Here is a 20,888-nt window from a genome sequence, read left to right as displayed (position 1 = left end):
TCCAGATTTATTAACTTGAACTTAAATTCCCTAGCTACTGAACATTTGCCTTCAGATTGATTGTGCACATCCCTAGACATTAGGCCAATAATTTAATCACCATGATACCATTCCCTGGCAAAGGAAAATATATCAGCCACATCTTAACTGAACACAGACTCAAGGGGCTAGGTGACCTACTTTTCTTATGTTCCTATTTGTGGTTTCCATCCACTGATTCCTGTGGTAATCTCTGTGTATGTATAGACTTTGCATAAGGACTGTACTGGAAAAGGGAGTGATGGTCCCACCACTGAATGGTCTGCTACCACTTGGGCTTTTGGTTCACACACGTAGACTCAGCATTGGCCAAGGGTTCAATGCGAGGCTTTGGGGTGTGACCTGTATCTATGGAGCCCATAATATAATGAGGAACAGCAGTAATCAACAGCTTTACCCAGTGCTACAAAGCTTTCTCACAAATCCTAGTTACCCTGGGTCGTGCCCTCAGTGAAGGAACCAACTAGCTTCTGGCAGCTGGAGTTGTCACCACCACAAACCATGCAGCTGTCCCACATCTGGCCAGAGTCCAGCTTTCCATCACAGCCGAATACCTACAAGTAAAACAAAATCAACAACAGGGAAAGTAAATTGCACTCAGTCAGGAATTAGCATGGAAGTACTATGAATAAGTTATACATATAGGAAGGAGGTTTGAGCAAGTGATGAGGGCATGGGGAGTGAGTGACAGTGGTTGAGAAGGTGGTGAGGGACAAGGGGCTGAGGGGGATGTGAAGGTGGAGTTGTGAGGGGTGGGTGACAGGCTATGAAGGTGTAGGATTTGAGGGGGTTGGATAGTGGCAGTGTATGGGAATGGCAGAGATGAGGAAGTACAGGGCAGAGTGAGAATGGAGGGGGTTAAGGACATCTGGAATACTGAGAGGGGGAGGCAGGGAAGAGGGAAAGCACTAAATGAAAACAGAAGATGGTGTCTATGCACAGAGCGAGCAAGACTGGACATAAATGACAGGCCACTGTCCATCGTTGGGAGCCCAATGACAATGATGTGAGATGAGGAGATGCTTGTTAATGGTCGGCATGGACAAGTTGGGCCGAAGAGCTTGTTTCCGTGCTGTATTACTCTATGACTCTAATTACCCTGCAATTTCCTTTAACACAGAGATTGTACAATGATGTTGTCTCCAAGTTACTCGACTCACACCTGGTTCCATCCACAAAACTGTCCCCCCGACTCAACATGAAATTCTTCCCCTCCACTCGGCACATGTACTTACACAGCATGCTACCTGGTAATGGACAAAGACACAGCGTTATTGCAGGGCACTTAGACCAACAGGCTGAGAGCATACACAGACAGTAGTATCTCTTGCAATTTCATTACTTCAATACAATTCACTGTCAGCAGTTTCATCTTAACAGGAATATTACCCTTCCAGGAGTATGTAAAACAGAGTCAGAGGTTTTACAGTGCAGAGGGAATGAGTATGTGTGGTCGTTACAGTGTCTGGGATACCCTTCTCCTTCTTAGGCAGTCTGTGCTTGCACTGCAGTTCTGTGGGTTACGCGGTGACTGAAGAGGGCAGTTTGAGACCCACAGCCCCACAGAAGGTGGGGTGGGAGATGCTTAGCAGGGCAGCTGGCCAAGCAGATTGGGAAGTGGCGGGCTCCTTCTGCTGTCTATGCTGTGCTTCTGTGTGGTCCTAATGTATGGATCAGGATTCTCATTGCCATACTGAATGCTCCTCCACTTTGAGCAGTCGTGAGCCAGGATTCTGAGGAGTCAAGACAGATTAGAGAGAGACTCATACAGCATAGAAATAGGCCCTTTGGCCCACCTCGAACCTATCTAATTAATTCCATTTACCAGCACTTGGCCTTTAGCCTACTATGCCTTATGATTCATACTTCTCCAATACTCCTTAAATGTTGTGAGACTAGCTGCCTCCACTGCCTTCTCAGGCAGTGCATTCCAGATTGTAACTACCCTCTGGGTAAAAAAATCTTCATCTTCTCTTACTCTCTCACCTTAAACTACATCCTCTAGTCTTAGACATCTCTGCCATGAGAAAAGGTTTCTTACTATCTGCCCTATCATTGCCTCTAAATTTTTCAAAGACATGCTTGAAATTTTTCCTCCATCCACTTGATCATCTCTTACCATGCCAGAGCTCCAAGTACATTGTCTGTTTTGCACCCTGTTGTCAGGCATTCCAATGACATAGCCCACCCAATGAGTTGCCTCAAGCCAGCGAATGTTCACCAGCAAGAGGATGCTGACATTGGTTTGCTTATCCTCTCAATGGACTTGGATAATTTTGTGGAGACAATATTTGTGGCATATCTCCAGTGCTTTGAAGTGCCTGCTGTAAGTTGTCCAAGGATCACGGGTGGCTGGAAGACCACGAACTTTGTGCCAGGTTTGAGGTCTTGATCTTCTAATAGCTTTTGGCCATGGCTGTGCTGGTGTACCGAAGGTGCTGGTGAATTTCATCAATGATGCCTACCTTCACTGAGGTATTTCCCAAAACATGTAAAGTGATCCTCATTTTCCAGGGTCTCATCATGTCAGAGGGTGATGTTGTACAGTGGGGACAGATTTGTAGAGGATATTTGTTATGTGGATGTTGAATGCAAGTCCCCTCCTTTTGTTTGCTTCAATGAATGAGTTGATGATGATTTGCATGCACAAGCAATGTCTGCATTCATCAATTCAACTGCTAAAGTTGGAGAGACCTCGATTCTGAAATGGAGGTAAACAGCTCCCCATTAGTGCAATGGATAAGTTCTACTCCAGTGGGAAGCTTGTTGGAGATGAGGTGTAGCATTGCAGCAAGGAAGAGTTAATAGGGTGATAGGGCAGTGAAACAGCCTTGCTTGACACTGGTCTTCACTGAGATTGGATCTGATGTGCACCTGTTGGTTAGGTTCACAGCTTGTCTGCTCAGATGAAGTACAACTTTGAGGAGAGTGCTCCACAGTCCCTCCTACTTAGGGTTCAAAGACTTCAGTGAAGTCAAAAATAGAGCATGTTTGGTGGTTGTTGCGGTTCCCTGCATTTCTCTTCAAGTTATTGTGTTGTGAAATTGTGTCCACTGTACTTCTAGACAGAAGAATCCACGCTGTGATTCAGGGAGCAGCTCTTCGGCCCCTGGGAGGAGATGATTGAGGAGGACCCTGGCAAGAACCAGGCGGTCAACATGTGTTTGAGAGTGTGGCAAATGTGTGGCTGGGGGTGGCATCACTTGTGCTCATAGAGGAAGAACTGGAGGGAGTGTGGGAGGAGGGCAGGGGGTGGGCAAATTGAAAGAGATGAAGTTCTTGGGTACTACTGAGTCACTCTACGACTAAGGATGTATTAGATTAAAGAAACAGAGATGAGAAGAAATGCTTTTATCATAGCAGGTTATTATGCTGCCTCAATGTTGGTGGAAGTAGATTCAAAAGTATCTTCCAAAAGAAAATTCAATAACAACTTGAAACAATGATGGGGAAAGGGCGGAATAGTGAGCACTGGCTCGGGCACAATGTTACCTGTACTCTATGCTTCTATACAGTGAATTCCCCCCCCCTAACTTTTTTATAAGATGATGTCATAGAGCTAGGCTGTGTGTTCAATGACTTTTTACCTTTTGCATAACCAACAGCAGGCAACCACTTATAGTAAACTTGAACCCTGGGTGTCAGGTCGAGAGGCTGAGAATTGGTCTTTGAACACTGTGAAGCCATGAAATCAAACTGACTTTCCTGGCAAGGCTGCATAAAGAGCAGAAAGAGAAAAACAGTTGACTAAATATAGGTATAGACACCCCATCATCTGTCAGTGGTGGTTGTATTGTGATGTGACCTGAGGTTAGAACTGTGAGGAAGGGCAGTATAACACGCGAAGTTTGACTCCTCAAACTGAGTAGTGTTACATAAGGGAGTCTGCTGGCGCTGGTTTGGAACTGAAGCTAATGAATTTCACTTTTTCTTAAGAGTCTTAAATGCTTTAATTAAAAATAAAATTTCCTCTTGCTAATCAAATAACTCCAATTTTCTGATGTATTGTACATATATTAAAATTCAAAGACGTGGAGTGCCTCTTGTACCTCTCTCCAAAAATCTTCATCCAGTCTTTGCCTCATTGCCTCTTAAACATAAAGTGCCAGAACAATGTGTAGCTGGTTCCTGACTCTCAGCACACTGCAGATGTCCACTTCCCTGTGTCCCTGATTCAAATGACTCACACACCCCCCCCTTACCTGTGTGTTACACATTTCTGCCTCCATATCTGCTCCCTCACACTTACGGCCACCGAAAGCAGGTCTAGAAAAATACAAACACTTTATGAATGATCAAATCTTCAAGAGGAAGAAATATCCCAGCATGGCTTCGTTAACTAAGGTGGAGAAGTACTGAGACTTACAGATAGGGAAGTACACCATTCAGTGTACTACTGAGCCACGTGGACCAGGGGTACTGCATCCAGTGCATTATTGAAGCTTACCAATCAGAAGTGCCCCACCCAGTACTGCAGTCCCAAAGATAAGGAGTGTTGAATTCCATGTGCTGAGACATACATGGACCGAAGAGCGCTCATTCTGAATCAACTACACCATTACATTAAAAGACAGGCACATGGATAGGAAAGGTTTAAAGGGATATGAGCCAAACACAGACAAATGGGACTAGCTTAGATGGGAACCTTGGTTAGCATGGACCAGCTGGGCCAAAGGGCCTGTTTCCGTGCTGTATGACTCTATACCCAAAATGGATGACCATATAGGAAATCTTTTATAAACCCATTACTTAAAGCTGGTGCGTTGGTACCAGTAGCCCAGAAGAATGAGTAGGATTTTCAGTGTTCATGGTCCATTACCTGTTAGCCTTGGGAAAGATCATCTAACTGTGGAGAGACCTGAGGCACTCTACAGGGCTGGGCACATCAAGGTACCAGTGTACTTGTATTCTTTCAAGTACTGGAGATTAAGGGATGGTCTATCAGGATCTTTAAGATGATTAACGGAATTGAAAGGGTAAATCTAGGGAAGTTATTTCCTCAGGTGGGGCAGTTCAAAGTCAGGTATATCCTTAAAATTAGAACTAAGCCATCTGGGTAAGGGGGGAGGCAATGTCAGAAAGCAGTTTGTCAAAGAACATGGAAAATTTGGAATTCGCTCCCCAGAAATTCCAGCCTGAAGATAGGGATCAGTTGAAAACTATAACTGATAGATTTTGTTTGACAAGTGTTATGGAAACGTGGCAGGCAAATGGAGTTAAGGTACAGATCAGCTATGGTCTAACTGAATGGAGGACAAGCTTGAAAGACAACAGTGCCTCCTTCCATTCCTATGTTCCAGTTTCTGCAGTTGTCCACCCACCTTGGATTGTTACAATGTCTGTGTCTTAGACTGACCCCTCCACCACAACTCCGCGAACAGCTGCTGAACGGAGTCCAAGTTGACCAGGCCCCGTGGACAGCCCCAATCATCTTCAGGTCCCCCAAGGATGTGCAGCTCCTTCTTAAACACCACTGGAGAGAAATAACATCAGTTGGAATCAGTCCTCATTTGCGTAGTTCAGCAAAGAAATAGGATTTGCTTTGCATTGCCTTTCAAACAAGCCAAAGACATACCTTTAGACTGTAATTACAGTGGTAACGTAGGAAAATCAGCAGCTAAGTTGTGCATAGTAAGCTCCCACAAACAGTAATGAGGTAAATGACCAGGTCATCCACTGCAGTGAAGACACAAGGGACTGCAGATGCTGTGTTCAGGAGCAAAAACAAACTGCTGGAGGAACTCAGTGGGTTGAGCAGCATCTGTGGGAGGAAAGGCACTGTCGACATTTCGGGTTGAGACCCTACCTCAGGACAGAGAGTGGAGAGGGAAAGTAACCAGTATAAAGAGGAGAGGGGGAGTGGTGATACAGGAGCTAGTAAGTGATAGGTGGACAAAAGAGGGGTGAAGGATAATGGGCGAAGGATGATGGGCGGAAGGAGCCAGGTGGGGTAGTGGTGGAGTTGGGAGACAAGCAAGTGGGTGGTAGGCGGGAGCAGACGAGGAAAGAAGATCGATCTACCTTTTTTCCTTGTCTGCTTCCAACTATCACCCACCCGTCTCTGTTTCCCACCCCTTCCCCTCTTCCACCTGGCTCTATCTGCCCATCATATTTTACCACTTTTCAGTCCACCTATCATCTACCAGCCTCTGTCTCACCCTCCGCATCCACCCCACCTCTCCTCTTTACACAAGCTACCTTCCCGTTACACTATCATTCCCAGTGCAGGTCTTGACCTGAAACATCAACAATTCCTTTCATCCCCACGGATGCTGCTCGACCTGCTGTGTTTTTTTTTTGCATCAATTTTAGTGGTGCTTATTGAAGGATAAAAAATAGCCCAGAAAATCAGGGAGTTCCTCTTCTTCAAAGTAATGTTGTGGACACTTTATGTCTAAGGGTGGATAGGAACTCAAGCTAACGGAAGTACCTCCAACAATACAGCACTCCTTCGGTACAGCTCCATTGACAAGGCAGTGCTTCCATAGCACTGACCTACCAACTTGAGCCTCCCATCCTTAACACTAGCTCTCTGAGCATCCAGTGTTTACCAAGGACTGCCCCTCTCATTGTGCAGCACGCTTTCAAAATTTCACTAAAAGTGTCTGCATGGACCATGGGCTCAGTATCTAGGTTAGAGTTAAATCCATGAACTTCTGATTTTAAGGCATAAATCCTACCATTGATCCTTAGCTGCCACACGATATTGAAATGCTCTACATTTTCACATGGCACTACAAAAATATTGGCTCCTTGTACCTTATTGGGCCCGCACTCTGTTCCTTCTAGTAGGGGAATGAACAAACGTTTGCACGTGCTGTGGTCTGATGGATCTGTATGGCATGATAGAACGTTGCATACATCCTGCACAGACACAGAAGCACCCAATACTTAGTGATGAAGAAGGGCAATACACATTACAATACACATAAAATATATGGAAGGAAATACATTGCTTAACCTCTCTCAAAATGGAACTGGATTTATATTTAGTTATAAGCATGGTTCACTATATTTATTAAGCTCAAACCAGACAGGGGTGAGCTTCATGGCATTGGGTTAGAGCACTGGCCGGGGGTGGAGTACTGGGGTCAGTGCAAGTCTTTATTTATCCATGAGATGTGAGCTTCACTGGCAAGAGTAACTCATAATGCCATCTCTTATTGGGCTTGGCCTGAATGGCTTGCTTTTCAGACACCAGTTGAGAATGAACCACTTTATTAGTCTGGAACCATGTGTGAAAAAAAGTCAGGCTGGAAATTTCCTTCCATGATGAACATTAGTGAACCATTAGGGTTTTTTACCACAATCCAGTAGTTTCATACAATAATCCTGGGAGTGGATGGGGCAGTGAGTGTGGTCAAGATCAGAGTGAGGACAGATTTAATTGGGTAGAGACATGCTTAACACAGTGAATGGATTAGGCAGGGTCATGGAGAGTTTGAGGGTGGAAACTGGGGTAAGCAGTGGAGCCACAGTAGTACAACACTGCCTTATCTCCCCCGCTTCTTTTATCAAGTATCTTAAGTATTTGGGAGGACAATTTCTTCTTGGCAGCATGTCGTTGTGATCTGAACTGCACTGGCTGAAGGTGCAGTGGAAGCAGATTCAACAGTAACTTTCAAAAAGTAACTGGACAATATTAGAAGGAAGGAAATGACACGGAGGAGGGGGAAAGTATTGGGCAAGTGGGATTATCTGGATAATTCTTTCAAGGGCATGCTGGCCTGCAAGTGAACCAAGATTTAACTTCTGGCCACAGTATGCTAGTTGATCTCAGGCACCACCTACAATGTCGTGTTTGCTGAAGCTGCAAGAGGACGCCTTGCCTCCAAAGACTCTCTTGCACTGGTCGTCCACCCCATAGTACAGACCCGGTTTCTGGCTGGAGAGATCAGAATCTGTTGCCGGCAGGTCATCCAAACACGTCCCTCGTCTCGTGCTGGCAGAATAAAAATAGCCAAGGATTATTTTAACTGGGAGTCCATTTAGCTATCCATAGAAATGGAAGGGTAGGCTCCTTTTCTGTAGTACCTATCATGTCCTCAGGATATTCCAAAGCACTTTACAGCCAATTTTTTTTTGATGTAGTCATTGTTTTGATGTAGGAAATATGACAACTAGTTTGTGCACAGGAAGCTCCTACAAATAGCCATGTAATAAAGAAGAAACAGATGTTCACAGATGTTTAGGGGATAGATATCAGGCAGGGTTTCTGGGATAATTCCCCAGATCTTTTTTGAAAGAGTGCCAAAGGATCTATTACATTCACCTGAGGTGCAGCTCAACTGCCAATGCCTCAGTAATGCACTGGGTGTACAGCTTGGATTATAGGCTTGAATGCCTGGAGTGGGGCTTCCTTTTGAGCCACCACTATTACACACTCAGTGTGCTACTAAGCTACTATCCCAGTTCCTCCCCAACCTTTGCTCAGTTTGCTGATCATGGACAAGGAGGGTGGAGGGCTACAATGGATCTCAGTGCCCTGGGGTTAGAGATTGAAAGATCAGTAAGAAATCCGTCAGCCTCAGGAGGGTTGGGACCAATAAGCCTGCGGACTTCGAGGTTTATACAGGTATAGAGAGGCACAGCACGGAAACAGGATTTGAGCATAGATTTAGAAGGAGAAGGGCTGGAAATAGAAGGCAGGAAATTAGTGAAACTTATAGAAAATTAGTTTGTTAGGCAGAGCAAACAAAGGTTAGAAAATGTGCAAAAAAGGAGTCTGGCTGTCTGTAATGACTCATGCACAGATAGTGAAGAAAGCAGATGAGCCAAAGGCATAGTTAACATGGAAGAACAGCATCTCTGGGATTATTAAAACTTGTCTTAAAGAGGGCAACTCAACATTCCGGGTTATAGGGTTTTCAGACAAGACAGCGAGGGGCATCGGAAGCAGTGGCATTATTGGTTAAGGAAATAATTAATGAGAAGGGATGATGCATTACATGTATCTTCAAAAGAGGCTTTGTAGGTGGAAATGCTGAGAATGGACAGTAGACCAATAAACTGTCTGAGGTAGGGAGAAGAGAAAAATTGAAAACAAATTTTTGACAAGTGGATAGGCAAGGGAATAGAGAATAAATTGGAGGATCCTCGGAGGTGTAGAGGTAAAGACGAAGGTACGAGTGTATGTTCACAGTTCCTTAAAGGTAGCAACAGGTCAATAAGGTGTTAAGATGGTACCACTGGGTGCTTCTCTTTACTGGCCAAGGGGTAGAATCTAAGAGCAGGGAGGTTTTGCTAGGACTGTGGCTCTAGCTTGAGTACGACTTTCAGTCTTGGTCACCACATTACAGGGAAGATATGATTGCACTAGAGAGGGTGCAGAGAAGATTTAGGAGTATGAAAAAAATTACCTACAACGAAAGATTGGATCGGCTAAGATTATTTTCTTTGGAACTCAGGAGTCCGCAGAAAGGTTTAATTGAGGTGTATAAAATTATGAGGGACCCAGAAAAATAGGAAGAATCTGTTTTCCTAAGTCAAAAATTGGGTAGTACAGATTTAAATTCAATGATAGAAGAATTAGAGGAGAGATGAGGAAAGAAATTTTCACCCAGACAGTGGGAGGGATCTGAAACTCCCAGCCTGAAGGGATGGTAGAGGTACAAAACCTCATCATATTTAAAAATTACTTGAATGTATTGTTGAAGTGCTGTGATCAGCAAGTGCATCTAGTGCCGGGAGGTGGGATTAGGCTGGGTAGCTACTTTTCAAAAGGCACAGACACTGTGCTGAATGATTGCCTTCTGTGTCATTAATTTTCTATAATTCCATACAAAGGGGAGTGCTTGATTCTATTCTGGGCATTGCACTCTTGGAAGAATATATTAGCTTTGGTGAGACTGCAGCAGGCAATGTTGGAGCTTGGAGCGTTAAATGAGGAAGACAGGAGGTATTCACTTGCTTTATATTCCTTTGAGGTTTTAAGATTGAAGGGTGTTCTGATTTAATTTTGTACAGTTGACAAAAGGAATCTATTTCTTCTGCTGAGGGAATCCAAAGCAGGGATTAGAGATATTCTGTTTGAAGGAAACTAGAAGGCATTTTTTCAGACAAAAGTTTGTAGAAAGATAGATCTCTCTCCAGTTAAAGTTTATTAATGTTGAGATCAATAAATCTTTGGTAGGCACATGCATTAAAGGATATGGCACAAGGATAGGTTAATGGGGCTAAAATACAGATCAGGACAAATCCAGTCTGACCAATTAACACCCCATCAGTTTATTCTCAATCATCAGTAAAATGACAAAAAATGTCATCTGTACTTACAATGTATCTTACATATTAATATGTCATCTGAAAGGTATTCCTTCTGACAGTCTTGTGCTCTCTTAGTACTACCATTCCAAAGGTACAGCATTGCCCCGTACTAATTCACCCATAGTACAGAAGCCCCTCAAAGCTGTCCCAGCCAGAGTACAGTTGGCTCTCGGTATTACCCTTCTGATAGTGCTGCTCATCCAACTATGCAACAGTGCCACCAACATGTAGCTTGGCTTCCACTGAGATCACTTGGATCTTGTAAAATTGAAGCTAATGGGGATTGAGATATAGTGTGAAGAAAGCTTTACCTGAAAAACTTCACAAACTGGTCTCGGCTGCACTTGGACCAAGTCAGGTCGACGCTGTTATAGCCACCCTCTGCTGCCATGATGTGCAGGTTGCCAACACAGTCATTTTTGTGCCCATCGTGGTTGATGCCAAAACTACCAAAGATAAAGGAAAGGAAATTTGGTTCCATGAGATACTGACTAATATTGGATCACAATTAGAAGATGCTGAAAATGCTCAATGGTATCCATTGGGCAACAAATTGCCCTTAATGTTTAGTGGGTAAGAGTTTTTGTCAGAATACTGACAGCTGATTGTCCAATGACATTCCCATTACGAGCTTCTGAGTGAGCTGTGGGGCTCTGTTGGGAGGGAGCATTCATGGAGGATCGGGTTGTCTCTCTGAATCAACTGGGTCTCATCATAGAATTATCTCTCCACATTGAATGTAGATTTTCACACCATCTCAAACTTCATAGTTCCATTGTCCTCATAGGCTGTGTAGTCTAACATAATAATCTTTTTCTCTTTATCTTTATCTCCCCAGTCCCCCTCCATCAACAACACCATGAATCTCATGACCCACCATTGTCTCTCCCTGTTGGTGGAATTTTCTACCCAATGGTGCATCTCTTCTTGTTGTCTCAATCTCTCAGTATAGTGTTCCAAAATTTTGCTGCCTCTCATAAAATCTCCCTATTGTAGATTCCACCTCTAAAATACTATTTTTAGCATTAATATTGTTGTACTTAATCTCTTTCCCCTCACCCACCTGTGGCCTATCTCGTGAGCAATGGTGATGCCGAGATTGAATCCTGTGTCCTCGGTGATCACACAGCTCCAGGACTGGCTGCACAACCCACCCAGCTGTGTCACACCACGAACCATCTTGTTGCCATCATCAGATTCTAAATCAAATCTCGTAAAAAAAAAGAACGTACTAGTGTTAGACTGGTTAACAAAGCCCAAACCCAACTACAGCCACAAACTCAATCACAATCCCAAGCTCAACTCGTACCCCAACCTTTTTCTCAGACCCATCCAAACCCAATTCCAAACCTAACAGGTGTTACGAGACAAGTCCAAGGTCTCGAAAGTAAAGGACTCTGAACACAGTCTGGCAAGGAAGGATTTTATTTACAAAGACAAACACGGGAAAAGGGTAATGAGGGCAACACACGCACACACGCACCGGTGATAGCGCGCGTGGGAAAATCGCAACAGGGGTAAAATACACGCACACACACAACAAACTGGGTACAAACAATCAAGGAAAAGCAATACGCTACCCGCCACCCCTTGACTCAGTGCAGGCACAGCTCCATGCCACTGGGAATCCCAACTTAAAATGCCTCTAACCCTGTTGAAGTGCACAGCTTACCAGTGGTCTCTTCAGCGTTTTTCCACGATTCCTCCGGGGCAACGAAGAGACAGAACCAACATATGGAGCGCTCTTTATAGTGCTGGAGGGCTGGGGGTGGCCCAGCCCAGGTAGTTCAAACAGGCCAATGGCCCGAGACCAGGTACAAAGGTGCTTACCAAGGCCAATCATCAGGTGTGTCCATGAGGTGGAGCCAGGCCTTGACTGACAGTGGTGTGGCTTTCGACCAGGTGCGGGGCCGTGCTGTCACGTGACAGCCTCGGCCCTCCACAATACACAGCTGTAACCCAAACTAAATCCAACTGCACTCCAACAAGAACCCAAATCCAGAAGTAAATTACAGTTTCAACCACAATCAAACACAAACCCCAAACTATAACATTAATGCAACTCAAATTACTGAACCATAACTCAGTGTCAACTCGACTCCAACTACAAGTACAACCCAACTAAACCTTAACCCCATCTTACTCTTACACCACCCAATCACAATTTCATTGCTAATTTAACCATAACTCCATTCCATGCTCAGTGCAACCCCACCTCAACCCATCACCAACCCACTCTGTTCTGCAGAAGTGTATTACCATTATGGCTTTCAGAGCTCTGCCACAGTCTTCAAGCTTGTCTGAAAATGGAAAATGGTGCTTTATGTATATCAAAAGTGCCCAATTTAAATAGAAGAAAGGGGACTAATCCTTAACTAGGCAGTTGCTGCAGTATATATGCTCCTCTGAAGATGGAAGCAGATTGATTCTTTCTGGTAGTGAACTGGAACATTTTCCAACCCCCACTTGAGACAGTTATTGTGCAATTAATCTTTCTAATTTTGGCAAGTTCATATCCATCCCAATAGCCTCAAGAAATGAAATCATCTTGAACCGATAAGGAGACATAACCTAGCAAATGAAAGCCCACAGTCCCAAAGAAAGAGATCATGCAGTGCTCAGAACACCAACTGAGTGACTTGTTCAATACCTGGTAACGTGGAGAACCAGGTCAGCATGGAGTGGATCAGAATCATTGTCTGGGTTAATCATTCGACTCCACTTGCATAGGCTAATGAGGGACGAGGTGAGGTTTTTTGTGATCTGCAGTTCCAGCTGTGGAGAAAAATAACATGGACTGTAATGATGTCTCAGACTTTGCACCTCAGCCCTTCGCTGATTATTTATCTTGTATGTGGTATCAGGGAGCCTGACAGGCCAGGACTGCTCAGAGTTAAACAGAAATGAATTGGAAGGGGAACATTTACAAAAATCCCATCATGTATTTGACAAGTGAAAGCTGAGTGTGGAGGCTGCTTAAGAAGAATATATTTTTGTTTAATTTCATTCTTGGGTGCTGCTTTTATTTCTTGGTTGTCTTAAGAAATTTTCTGACAGACTATGGTGTGACTTGAACCCAAGGATCTGGATATCCAAACCAGGCGGATTCTTTAAATAAAACCAAAGAGGTTGAGAAGGATCAGATCACAAACCCCAGGTCCTCATGTTGAGAAATATACATCAAAGGTATTTCAGTGGCCCATCCTGTCAGATATCCAACACCATTAAATGAAGCATCACCCAGAGGAATGAAGAACAATCTTCCCGTAGGCACATTTCAAGGTTCGTATCTCTTCATTGTCAGATTTGCTCTTTCCTTCAGTGTTATCACCTTCCAAAATCTCCCCACTACTCCACACTTCCACAATTTCCACACCCCACCTGGGTGGCCATGCCTCCAGGTTCCTTAGGTCTCATCTTGGAATTCCGTCCCTTAACCTCTCTTTCTTGATCCTGAAAATCTACCTCATAACCAGGTTTTTCAGCATAGAGATTCAATTTCTAGGCACTAAAGACCTCAGGTTATGGAGAGAGAGCGGGAATAAGGAAGGCACAGTGGCTCAGTAGTAGAGCCTCACAGTGCCAGAGATCCCGGTTCGATCCTGACCTTGAGTGCTGTCTGTGTGGAGTTTGGATGTTCTCCCTGTGACCAGGTGCATTTCCCTAGGTGCCTCGGTTTCCTCCCACAGCCAAAAGATGTGCAGGTTGGTAAGTTAATTGGCCACTGTAATGTAGGTGAGTGATAACATCTGGGAGGAATTTATGAGAATGTAAGATGAAGACAAAAAAAAAGAATTAATGTAGGATTAGTGTAAATGGGTGGTTGGTGGTCAGCATGGACCCAGTGGGCTGAAGGGACTATTCCCATGCTCCATCTCTCTATGACACGGTATGATATTGAGATGGACGATCAGTTATGATGATATTGAATGATGGAACAGCCTCAATGATGGAAGGCTCCTATTTTTCTACAAGTCATAGAGTCGTACAGCATGGAAACAGGCCCTTCAGCCCAACTCATCCATGCCAACAAGATGCTATTCCCATTTTCCTGCATCTGGCCCATATGCCTCTATTCCTTTACTATCCATGTACTGGTCCAAATGCTTTTTAAATGCTGTGACTGTACCTGCCTCAACCACCTCTTCTGGCCGCTTGTTCCATATACCCAACATCCTCTGTGCAAAATACTTGCTCCTCAGATGTCCTTTAAATATTTCCCCTCTCACAAACCTTTATCCTCTAGTTTTAAACTCCTCTACTCTATCTGTGCCCCTCATAATTTTATAAACCTCTATAACATTATCCCTCCACCTCCTGTGCTCCAGTGAGAACAATCCCAGGCTAATCAATCTCTCCTTGTAACTAAAGCCCTCCATTCCAAGCAACATCCTGGTGAATCTCTTCTGCACTCTCTCTAGTGCTACCACATCCTTTCTATAGTGTGGTGTCCGGAACTGTACACAATATTCCAAGTGTGGCCTAACTACCGTAACATGATGTGCCAACACTTATACTCGATACCCCTGCCTATGAATTCAAGCAAATTAAATGCCTCCTTCACTACCCTATCCACCCACGTCACCACTTTCAGTAAGCGATGAACTCCCAAGTTCCCTCTGTACAGCAACATGTGTTCCTGTATATCGTCATATCTCATGTAAATATACATGTTAAATTTTGTTTGAGTTCACTCATATGAATCATTTTGGGACACTTTCATCAGCTTAAATACACAACATAAATATGTTGTAGTTGTTGATTGGAAGCTCCCTAAACTGAAGTTCATACCTCAGGTTCTTTCAGAATGACCATTTTTGTTAGATGGACTCGTAGTTGAGCACCCAGGGAAGCATCTCTCAACAGTTCAGCAGCCTGCAGGAAACAAAGAGACACAAGGGATCAATTGTAAGTCATTGGCATGGATGGGGTAGACAACCAGTGTCTGTTTCCCATGGCAGAGATGTCTAAAACTAGAGGGCATGGGTTTAAGGTGAGAGGGAGGAGGTCTAAAGGGGATCCGAGGGGTAAGTATTACACACAATAAGAGTAGTTAGTATCCGGAATGAGCTACCAGAGGTGGTGGTGGAGGCAGGAGAAGTAATAACTTTTAAGACACATCTTATGACGCAAGTGGGATTAGTATAGATAGGTATGATGGTTGGCAGCGACACAGTGGGTTGAAGGGCCTCTTTCTATGCTGTACAACTCTATGACTCATTTAGAAAAGGGAATAATGTGTCAGGAATCGGACAGTAGTTGTCAGGGAGATGTAACAAAGCTCTCTCTGCCAGAGGAAATGCTGTAGGCAGAAAGGGTAAGGTACATGTAGATCACCTTCTACTGCCCTGGCGGTAGCACAATAATGGAATTATTGCAAAAGCCTTGGGCAGTTGGTTTTGTTGAAGGAGAGACAAAGATACTCACGATATTCAGGTTAGTTAGGATGTAGCGCTCTGTGTCTTGCTTGTGAAAGTTGTAGACATCCTGGCCCACCACAACCAGGAGTTCCAGATGTTTTGGCTCCTGCACTGACCGTCTTGTAATGAAGGAATGCCTAGTTTGTCCTGGGATGTTCAAGCAGAACGGAATATTCAATAAATATTTTACAGGTTTGTCTAAGAATGGCTATGTAATTGGAAAAGGAAATGGAAAATTACAATTAACACTGGAAACAAAGAAAAGGAGAAGACCTTCTGATAGTAGTATGTGTTTCGCTAATCAATCAGATTGGGACAGATCAGTAGATCAACTCTATTTACCTATCTCTGTTCCATTTCCCTCAGCAACCTCACTATCCTTCTCAATCCTGAAAGGTATGCTGCCACCATTCATTTGCCTCAACCACAGCCTGCAGCACACCGGCAGCAGAGAGGCAGAAACTACAAGGCTTAGGTACATGAATTGGAGGGAAATAGATGAAACAGCTGAACAAATCCATGTAGTGCTCCATTATCACAACAGAAAAGAAACAATCTTCCTCTGCAAAGACTGAATGTCTGAGTAAGAGACTGTAGGCTTTGAGCAGTGGTGCCTTCGAGAACAATTAAACTGCATTCCCCCTTTTATGCAGGCCATCAGTTGGGGACCAGTCTGGATTCTTTGCTCAAATCCCTGGAGCACAGCTCAAAGTCACAGCCATCTCCCAGAGGCGCAGCTGATCAGAAATCAAATGTTTCAACTCTTACTGTCATTAAGAGGACTCCGGGCATTATCTGAGAGTGGATAATGGAATGCAACATGTGGGGCAATATCCCCTCCATCAGTAGACAGTTTCAGCTCCTTTGGGCGAATGCAAATCTTCTTTTCCTTAGTAAATATCATTGCATGCTATAGGATGGGGAGTTGGAGAATAAGGAGGAAATGAAATTAAATTAGACTTAAAATTAACTTACACTGATCAAATACTTAACAACCTCCAGAGCATTCTTATAGATGTAGTTCTTACACCATGTGCATGAGTGTCACATCCTAGCACTGCAGATTCCAAGTTTTGTTTAAATAGGATCTTGGTTTAGGGATATCAGGAGAATTCCCCAGCTCTTCTAATAGTCTCTGAAAGACCCTTGGAGACACAAGAGACTGCAGATGCTGGAATCTGGAGCAACAAACAATCTGCTGGAGGAACTCAGCAGGTCAAACAGCATCTGTGGAAGAAAAGGGACTGTCGACGTTTCGGGTCAAAACCCTGCATCAGAACTTTTTGATACAGAATTTCGACCTAAAACAATGACAATTCCTTTCCTCCTACAGATGCTGCTCAACCCATTGAGTTCCCCCAGCAGATTGTTTGTTGCTACGAAAGACTCTTTATGTCCACCAGAGAGCAGATGGGTCCTTGGTTCAACACCTCTTTAGAAAATGAGTGGGAGTAGCCCATACAACCCCTTAAAGTTACTCTACCATTCAATAAGATCAGAGTTGGCCCTCACCTCGTCCATTTTAGTATCTGATCCTCCTTTCCCTCAATTCTCTTAGTGTCCAACAATCTATTAATTTCAGCCTTAAATACACTCAGTGACCGAGCACCCACAGTAATTTGGAGTACAGAATAATAAAGATTCATGATCTACTTAATAAAAGACTCCCATTTTTAGTCTTAAGTAGCCAATCCCTCATCCTGAGACCAAGCACCTTAGTTCTAAACTCCCCAGCCAAAGGAAACAGAAATGTTCAACCTAAACTGACATAGGTTTTACAGCACAAGCACTGTTGGCACTCACGAGATGACCGTGACAATAGCTGATCAGTGCGCGAAGCCCTGGGGGCCATACCAACTCGCCACTCTGCACACAGCTCTCTGGCAATCGCCCAATGACACTAAAGGACGAATTGAAGACATGATGAATGGAAGACAAACTTGAAGTGAGTCTGTTCTCAGCAGAGAACCGAATCTGGTACATCTCCCCTGAAGTCCTCAGGGTGCACAATTCCTCCTGGCAAGGGTGTCCCTGGATCAGATCCTGGCACCGACACTGGATGCTTGCTGAACATGACTCTGCAAATGAAGACTGACAAATTATAATCCAACCTCTGATCCTACAGTAAAGCAGTTCACGCCAAAATCCAAGGTCAAGCATACTGTACATGCAAGCCCAGGAAAGTAAACAATGAGGAAGTTATCGGTTTCCAAATCCCTCACTTACATTATACAGAATCACAACGGATCAAATCTTTTCCCATTCATTCACATTTATAGAATCTACTAAACCTAAACTTTCATTCATATTAATTCCATAGAAGCCTAGTGGACCACATTGCTTCCCATTCACTCCCACCATATCAAATAGGTCAAACATTTTCCATTCACTCCTATTGTCCATAATTCCCAATAGACCAAACCCTCTTTCCATTCATTCCCATTGTACCAGTACCATCCCTCCGAAGAATGTTACTCTGTACCCCTCCCTTATTTTACTATTGCTTATTTCTTTCCACTTTATAAGCTATTATGTACTTTGGTTGCCCCACTGTTTCAGGTCAGCATCTCCCTCTCCTGAAAATTCACTATGTTATCAAAAGATCATTCTTTGAGTCTCCTCCATTATTTTGGTGATGTTATATTGATCCCCTCTAATTATTAGCTCAACCAATGACCAGTGGAAATAGTTTCCCACCTAAATTTACTCAATTAAAACCCCTTATAATTATGATAACCTATTTCTTTTGTATCCCTTATCCTTTTCTGTTCTAATGAAAAATGCCAGCTTCTCTCATTTCACCTTATAACTGAAATCCCTTTCCCTAGTCGGTACCTTGTGAATTTCCCCTAAATCCTCTCCAAGGATGCCCCATTCTGCCCAAAAACTCTGGCCCAGTCTACTATTTGTACAGGTTTTTCTGTACAGAATTGTTAAATAAAATGTTGAGTGATGCCCCACAGTGTTTTACAGCTCGATGGGTACTTTTGAAAAATAGCCACAGTCATACAAAAAGCAGCAGTGAATATGTGTCCAGAAAGATCCCACAAACAGCAATGAGAGATAAGGTCAGTGCATCTGATTTAGATGTTGTTAATATATATGAGAGGGCACTCAGGAAAATTCACCCAAGTGGGCAGACATTGAGGGAAACACAAGGGACTGCAGATGCTGGACTACAAATGCTGGGGCAACTCAGCAGGTCAGGCAGCATCTACGGAGGGAAATGGACAGTTGACGTTTCAGGCTGAGACCCTTCATCTGGACTGACTGGGGGGAAACGTGGATTTGACACTTCATTCAAATAGCAGCATTTCGACCATGCTGTCGTTCCTCTGCCACACAGGACTATGTTAAATTCCTGGAGTAAAGAGCTAGGCTGACACACTCTGATTAACAACTAACACATTCACCTAGGGGTGTGCTCAGTTCACTGCTCTCATCTAGAGGTTACAATTAGTGTCAGTACACAAGATTGGGTAGAGAGGGGAAAGAAATCAACTCAGTGACCCCATCCTCCCCATGTCCTGTGCAGCCGCACTAACTCCAGAGCTGAACATTCATTGCCCAGGCTAGGCATGTGCCAAACAAGGCTGAGTCAGAAGGTGAGGCTTCAAGTCACATTCCAGAGACTTGCACTAAAATCTAGCTCTCATTCCAGTACAGTACTGACATAGTGCCGCAGTGACAAGTTCTGTCTTTAGCATCAGACATTAAACCAAGGCATCATCTTTCAAGATCACATGGTACCACTTCAAAGAAAAGCACAGAAGTTCTCCCATGTCCTGGATAACATTTAAACCTCAATCAACATCACTAAAAAAAAAGATTATTTGATCATTATCACATTGCTGTTTGTGTCTGCGCTGTGCGAAATGGCTGCTGTGTTTCCTAAAACAGTGACTACATTTAAGAACTACTACACTGGCAGTAAAGCACTTTGGAATGTCCTGTAGCTATGAAAGGTGCTATACGAATACAAGTCTTTCTTTCTTTTAGATATATCCATGAAGACTATTTCTTTCTTTCCCTCCTCGCTTCCTTGCTTCATTCCTCCTTTCAGGTTTTTTTCCCCTGGTGATCCTGTCCCTTTAATAAACCAGTTGAGATGTTTATTTACAATAATGGAGCAATCCAGCTTTAGTGTAATATTAACTGTTTTAAGCTCTGTAAACACGAGGGGGTTCTCTTTCGGGAAAAGAGTGAGCAAGCATATTCATACCTCCAATCTCCGAGGTGTCACCAAAATAAGACAAATCACTGGTACCTTTGACAGATCCCAGAAACCCCTAAAGGAGAGGTGAGTGTGAACAATTAGACAAGTAGTACAGCTTTTTACTGATCTTCATATAAAACAAATAACCTCCTACAAGTCTTCAACCAAATCGGTGAAAAACAATTTGTGTTGAAAGAAAACTTGATCCAATCTTTCCACTCCTTCATCCACCACTGATGAAATCAACATTTCCTTTCAAAGAACCATTGTGGATGTTGTACTCTGTTAATGGAGAGACTTGCTTACCTGGTTAAGAAACAATCCAATACACCAGAGTTGAGGAAGAAGGTTCAGAGACAGGAAAGGCAGTGTAAGGCTGATCATTGTGTCGACATCAGGCAGTAGCAAAGTCTACAATGAAGGAGAGCAACATTTCCAGGTAACTGACAGCTGTGCCTTGTTGATTGGGCTATCACTCAGCAAAAGGTCTGCGCAGTAACTTTTTGGCAAGTTCTGCCCTGGTAATTGCACAACACACTGTCTCTCCTTTTGCAAATAGTGATTATGCAGAGTCACAGCCCCCTGCACAGGTCAGAACTTACACCATCACACACAAACACAAATAAAATTGAATCAAAATTGAAAGAAGGGAATGTTCTAATAAACTAAATCATTCACAAAAAAGGAACACTTCGTAAGAGTATGGACAAAGGGCAGAGGGAGTGGAGGTAATTGTACAGCTCTTTCAAAGGGCTGGTAGAGCCTCAACAGGCCAAATGTCCTCCTTCGATGCTGTATCATGATTTGCCCACTTGGTCAGATTACACTTGGAGCACTGTGCACAGTTCCTGGCCTTCATGTTACAGAAAGGGCACGGAGCCATTGGAGCATTAATGTACAGAGGGATCTTGGGATGCAAGTTCATAGCTCCCTGAAGTGGCAACACT

At 43.7% G+C, this 20,888-nt stretch overlaps 1 protein-coding gene across 2 annotated transcripts in view; it reads right to left on the bottom strand.

The window, feature by feature from the left end:
• Positions 1 to 20,398, bottom strand: part of adamts13 (ADAM metallopeptidase with thrombospondin type 1 motif, 13) — a 44,901-nt gene extending 24,503 nt beyond the window's left edge. The window contains exons 1-16 of one of the 2 annotated variants that reach the window (XM_052036903.1): positions 20,248 to 20,398; positions 19,948 to 20,014; positions 17,529 to 17,803; positions 16,494 to 16,635; positions 15,733 to 15,872; positions 15,097 to 15,180; positions 12,956 to 13,080; positions 11,369 to 11,515; positions 10,617 to 10,751; positions 7,831 to 7,981; positions 6,799 to 6,903; positions 5,361 to 5,512; positions 4,242 to 4,305; positions 3,627 to 3,753; positions 1,138 to 1,286; positions 473 to 593 (exon numbers count right to left, since the gene is read on the bottom strand). In XM_052036903.1, coding sequence (XP_051892863.1) covers positions 473 to 593; positions 1,138 to 1,286; positions 3,627 to 3,753; positions 4,242 to 4,305; positions 5,361 to 5,512; positions 6,799 to 6,903; positions 7,831 to 7,981; positions 10,617 to 10,751; positions 11,369 to 11,515; positions 12,956 to 13,080; positions 15,097 to 15,180; positions 15,733 to 15,872; positions 16,494 to 16,635; positions 17,529 to 17,803; positions 19,948 to 20,014; positions 20,248 to 20,325 — 2,062 coding nt within the window. In that variant the 5' untranslated portion in view covers positions 20,326 to 20,398. Of the gene's footprint in view, positions 1 to 472; positions 594 to 1,137; positions 1,287 to 3,626; positions 3,754 to 4,241; positions 4,306 to 5,360; positions 5,513 to 6,798; positions 6,904 to 7,830; positions 7,982 to 10,616; positions 10,752 to 11,368; positions 11,516 to 12,955; positions 13,081 to 15,096; positions 15,181 to 15,732; positions 15,873 to 16,493; positions 16,636 to 17,528; positions 17,804 to 19,947; positions 20,015 to 20,247 lie in introns of those variants that run through there. The other variant, XM_052036904.1, reaches the window with a different exon arrangement.
• Positions 20,399 to 20,888: the final 490 nt, after the last annotated feature.

Source organism: Pristis pectinata, chromosome 23, assembly GCF_009764475.1.
Source record: "Pristis pectinata isolate sPriPec2 chromosome 23, sPriPec2.1.pri, whole genome shotgun sequence".
NCBI classification, from domain to species: Eukaryota; Metazoa; Chordata; class Chondrichthyes; order Rhinopristiformes; family Pristidae; genus Pristis; species Pristis pectinata.
The sequence above is the reverse complement of the archived record's forward strand: the minus strand, read 5'-3'. Positions and strand labels throughout refer to the sequence as shown.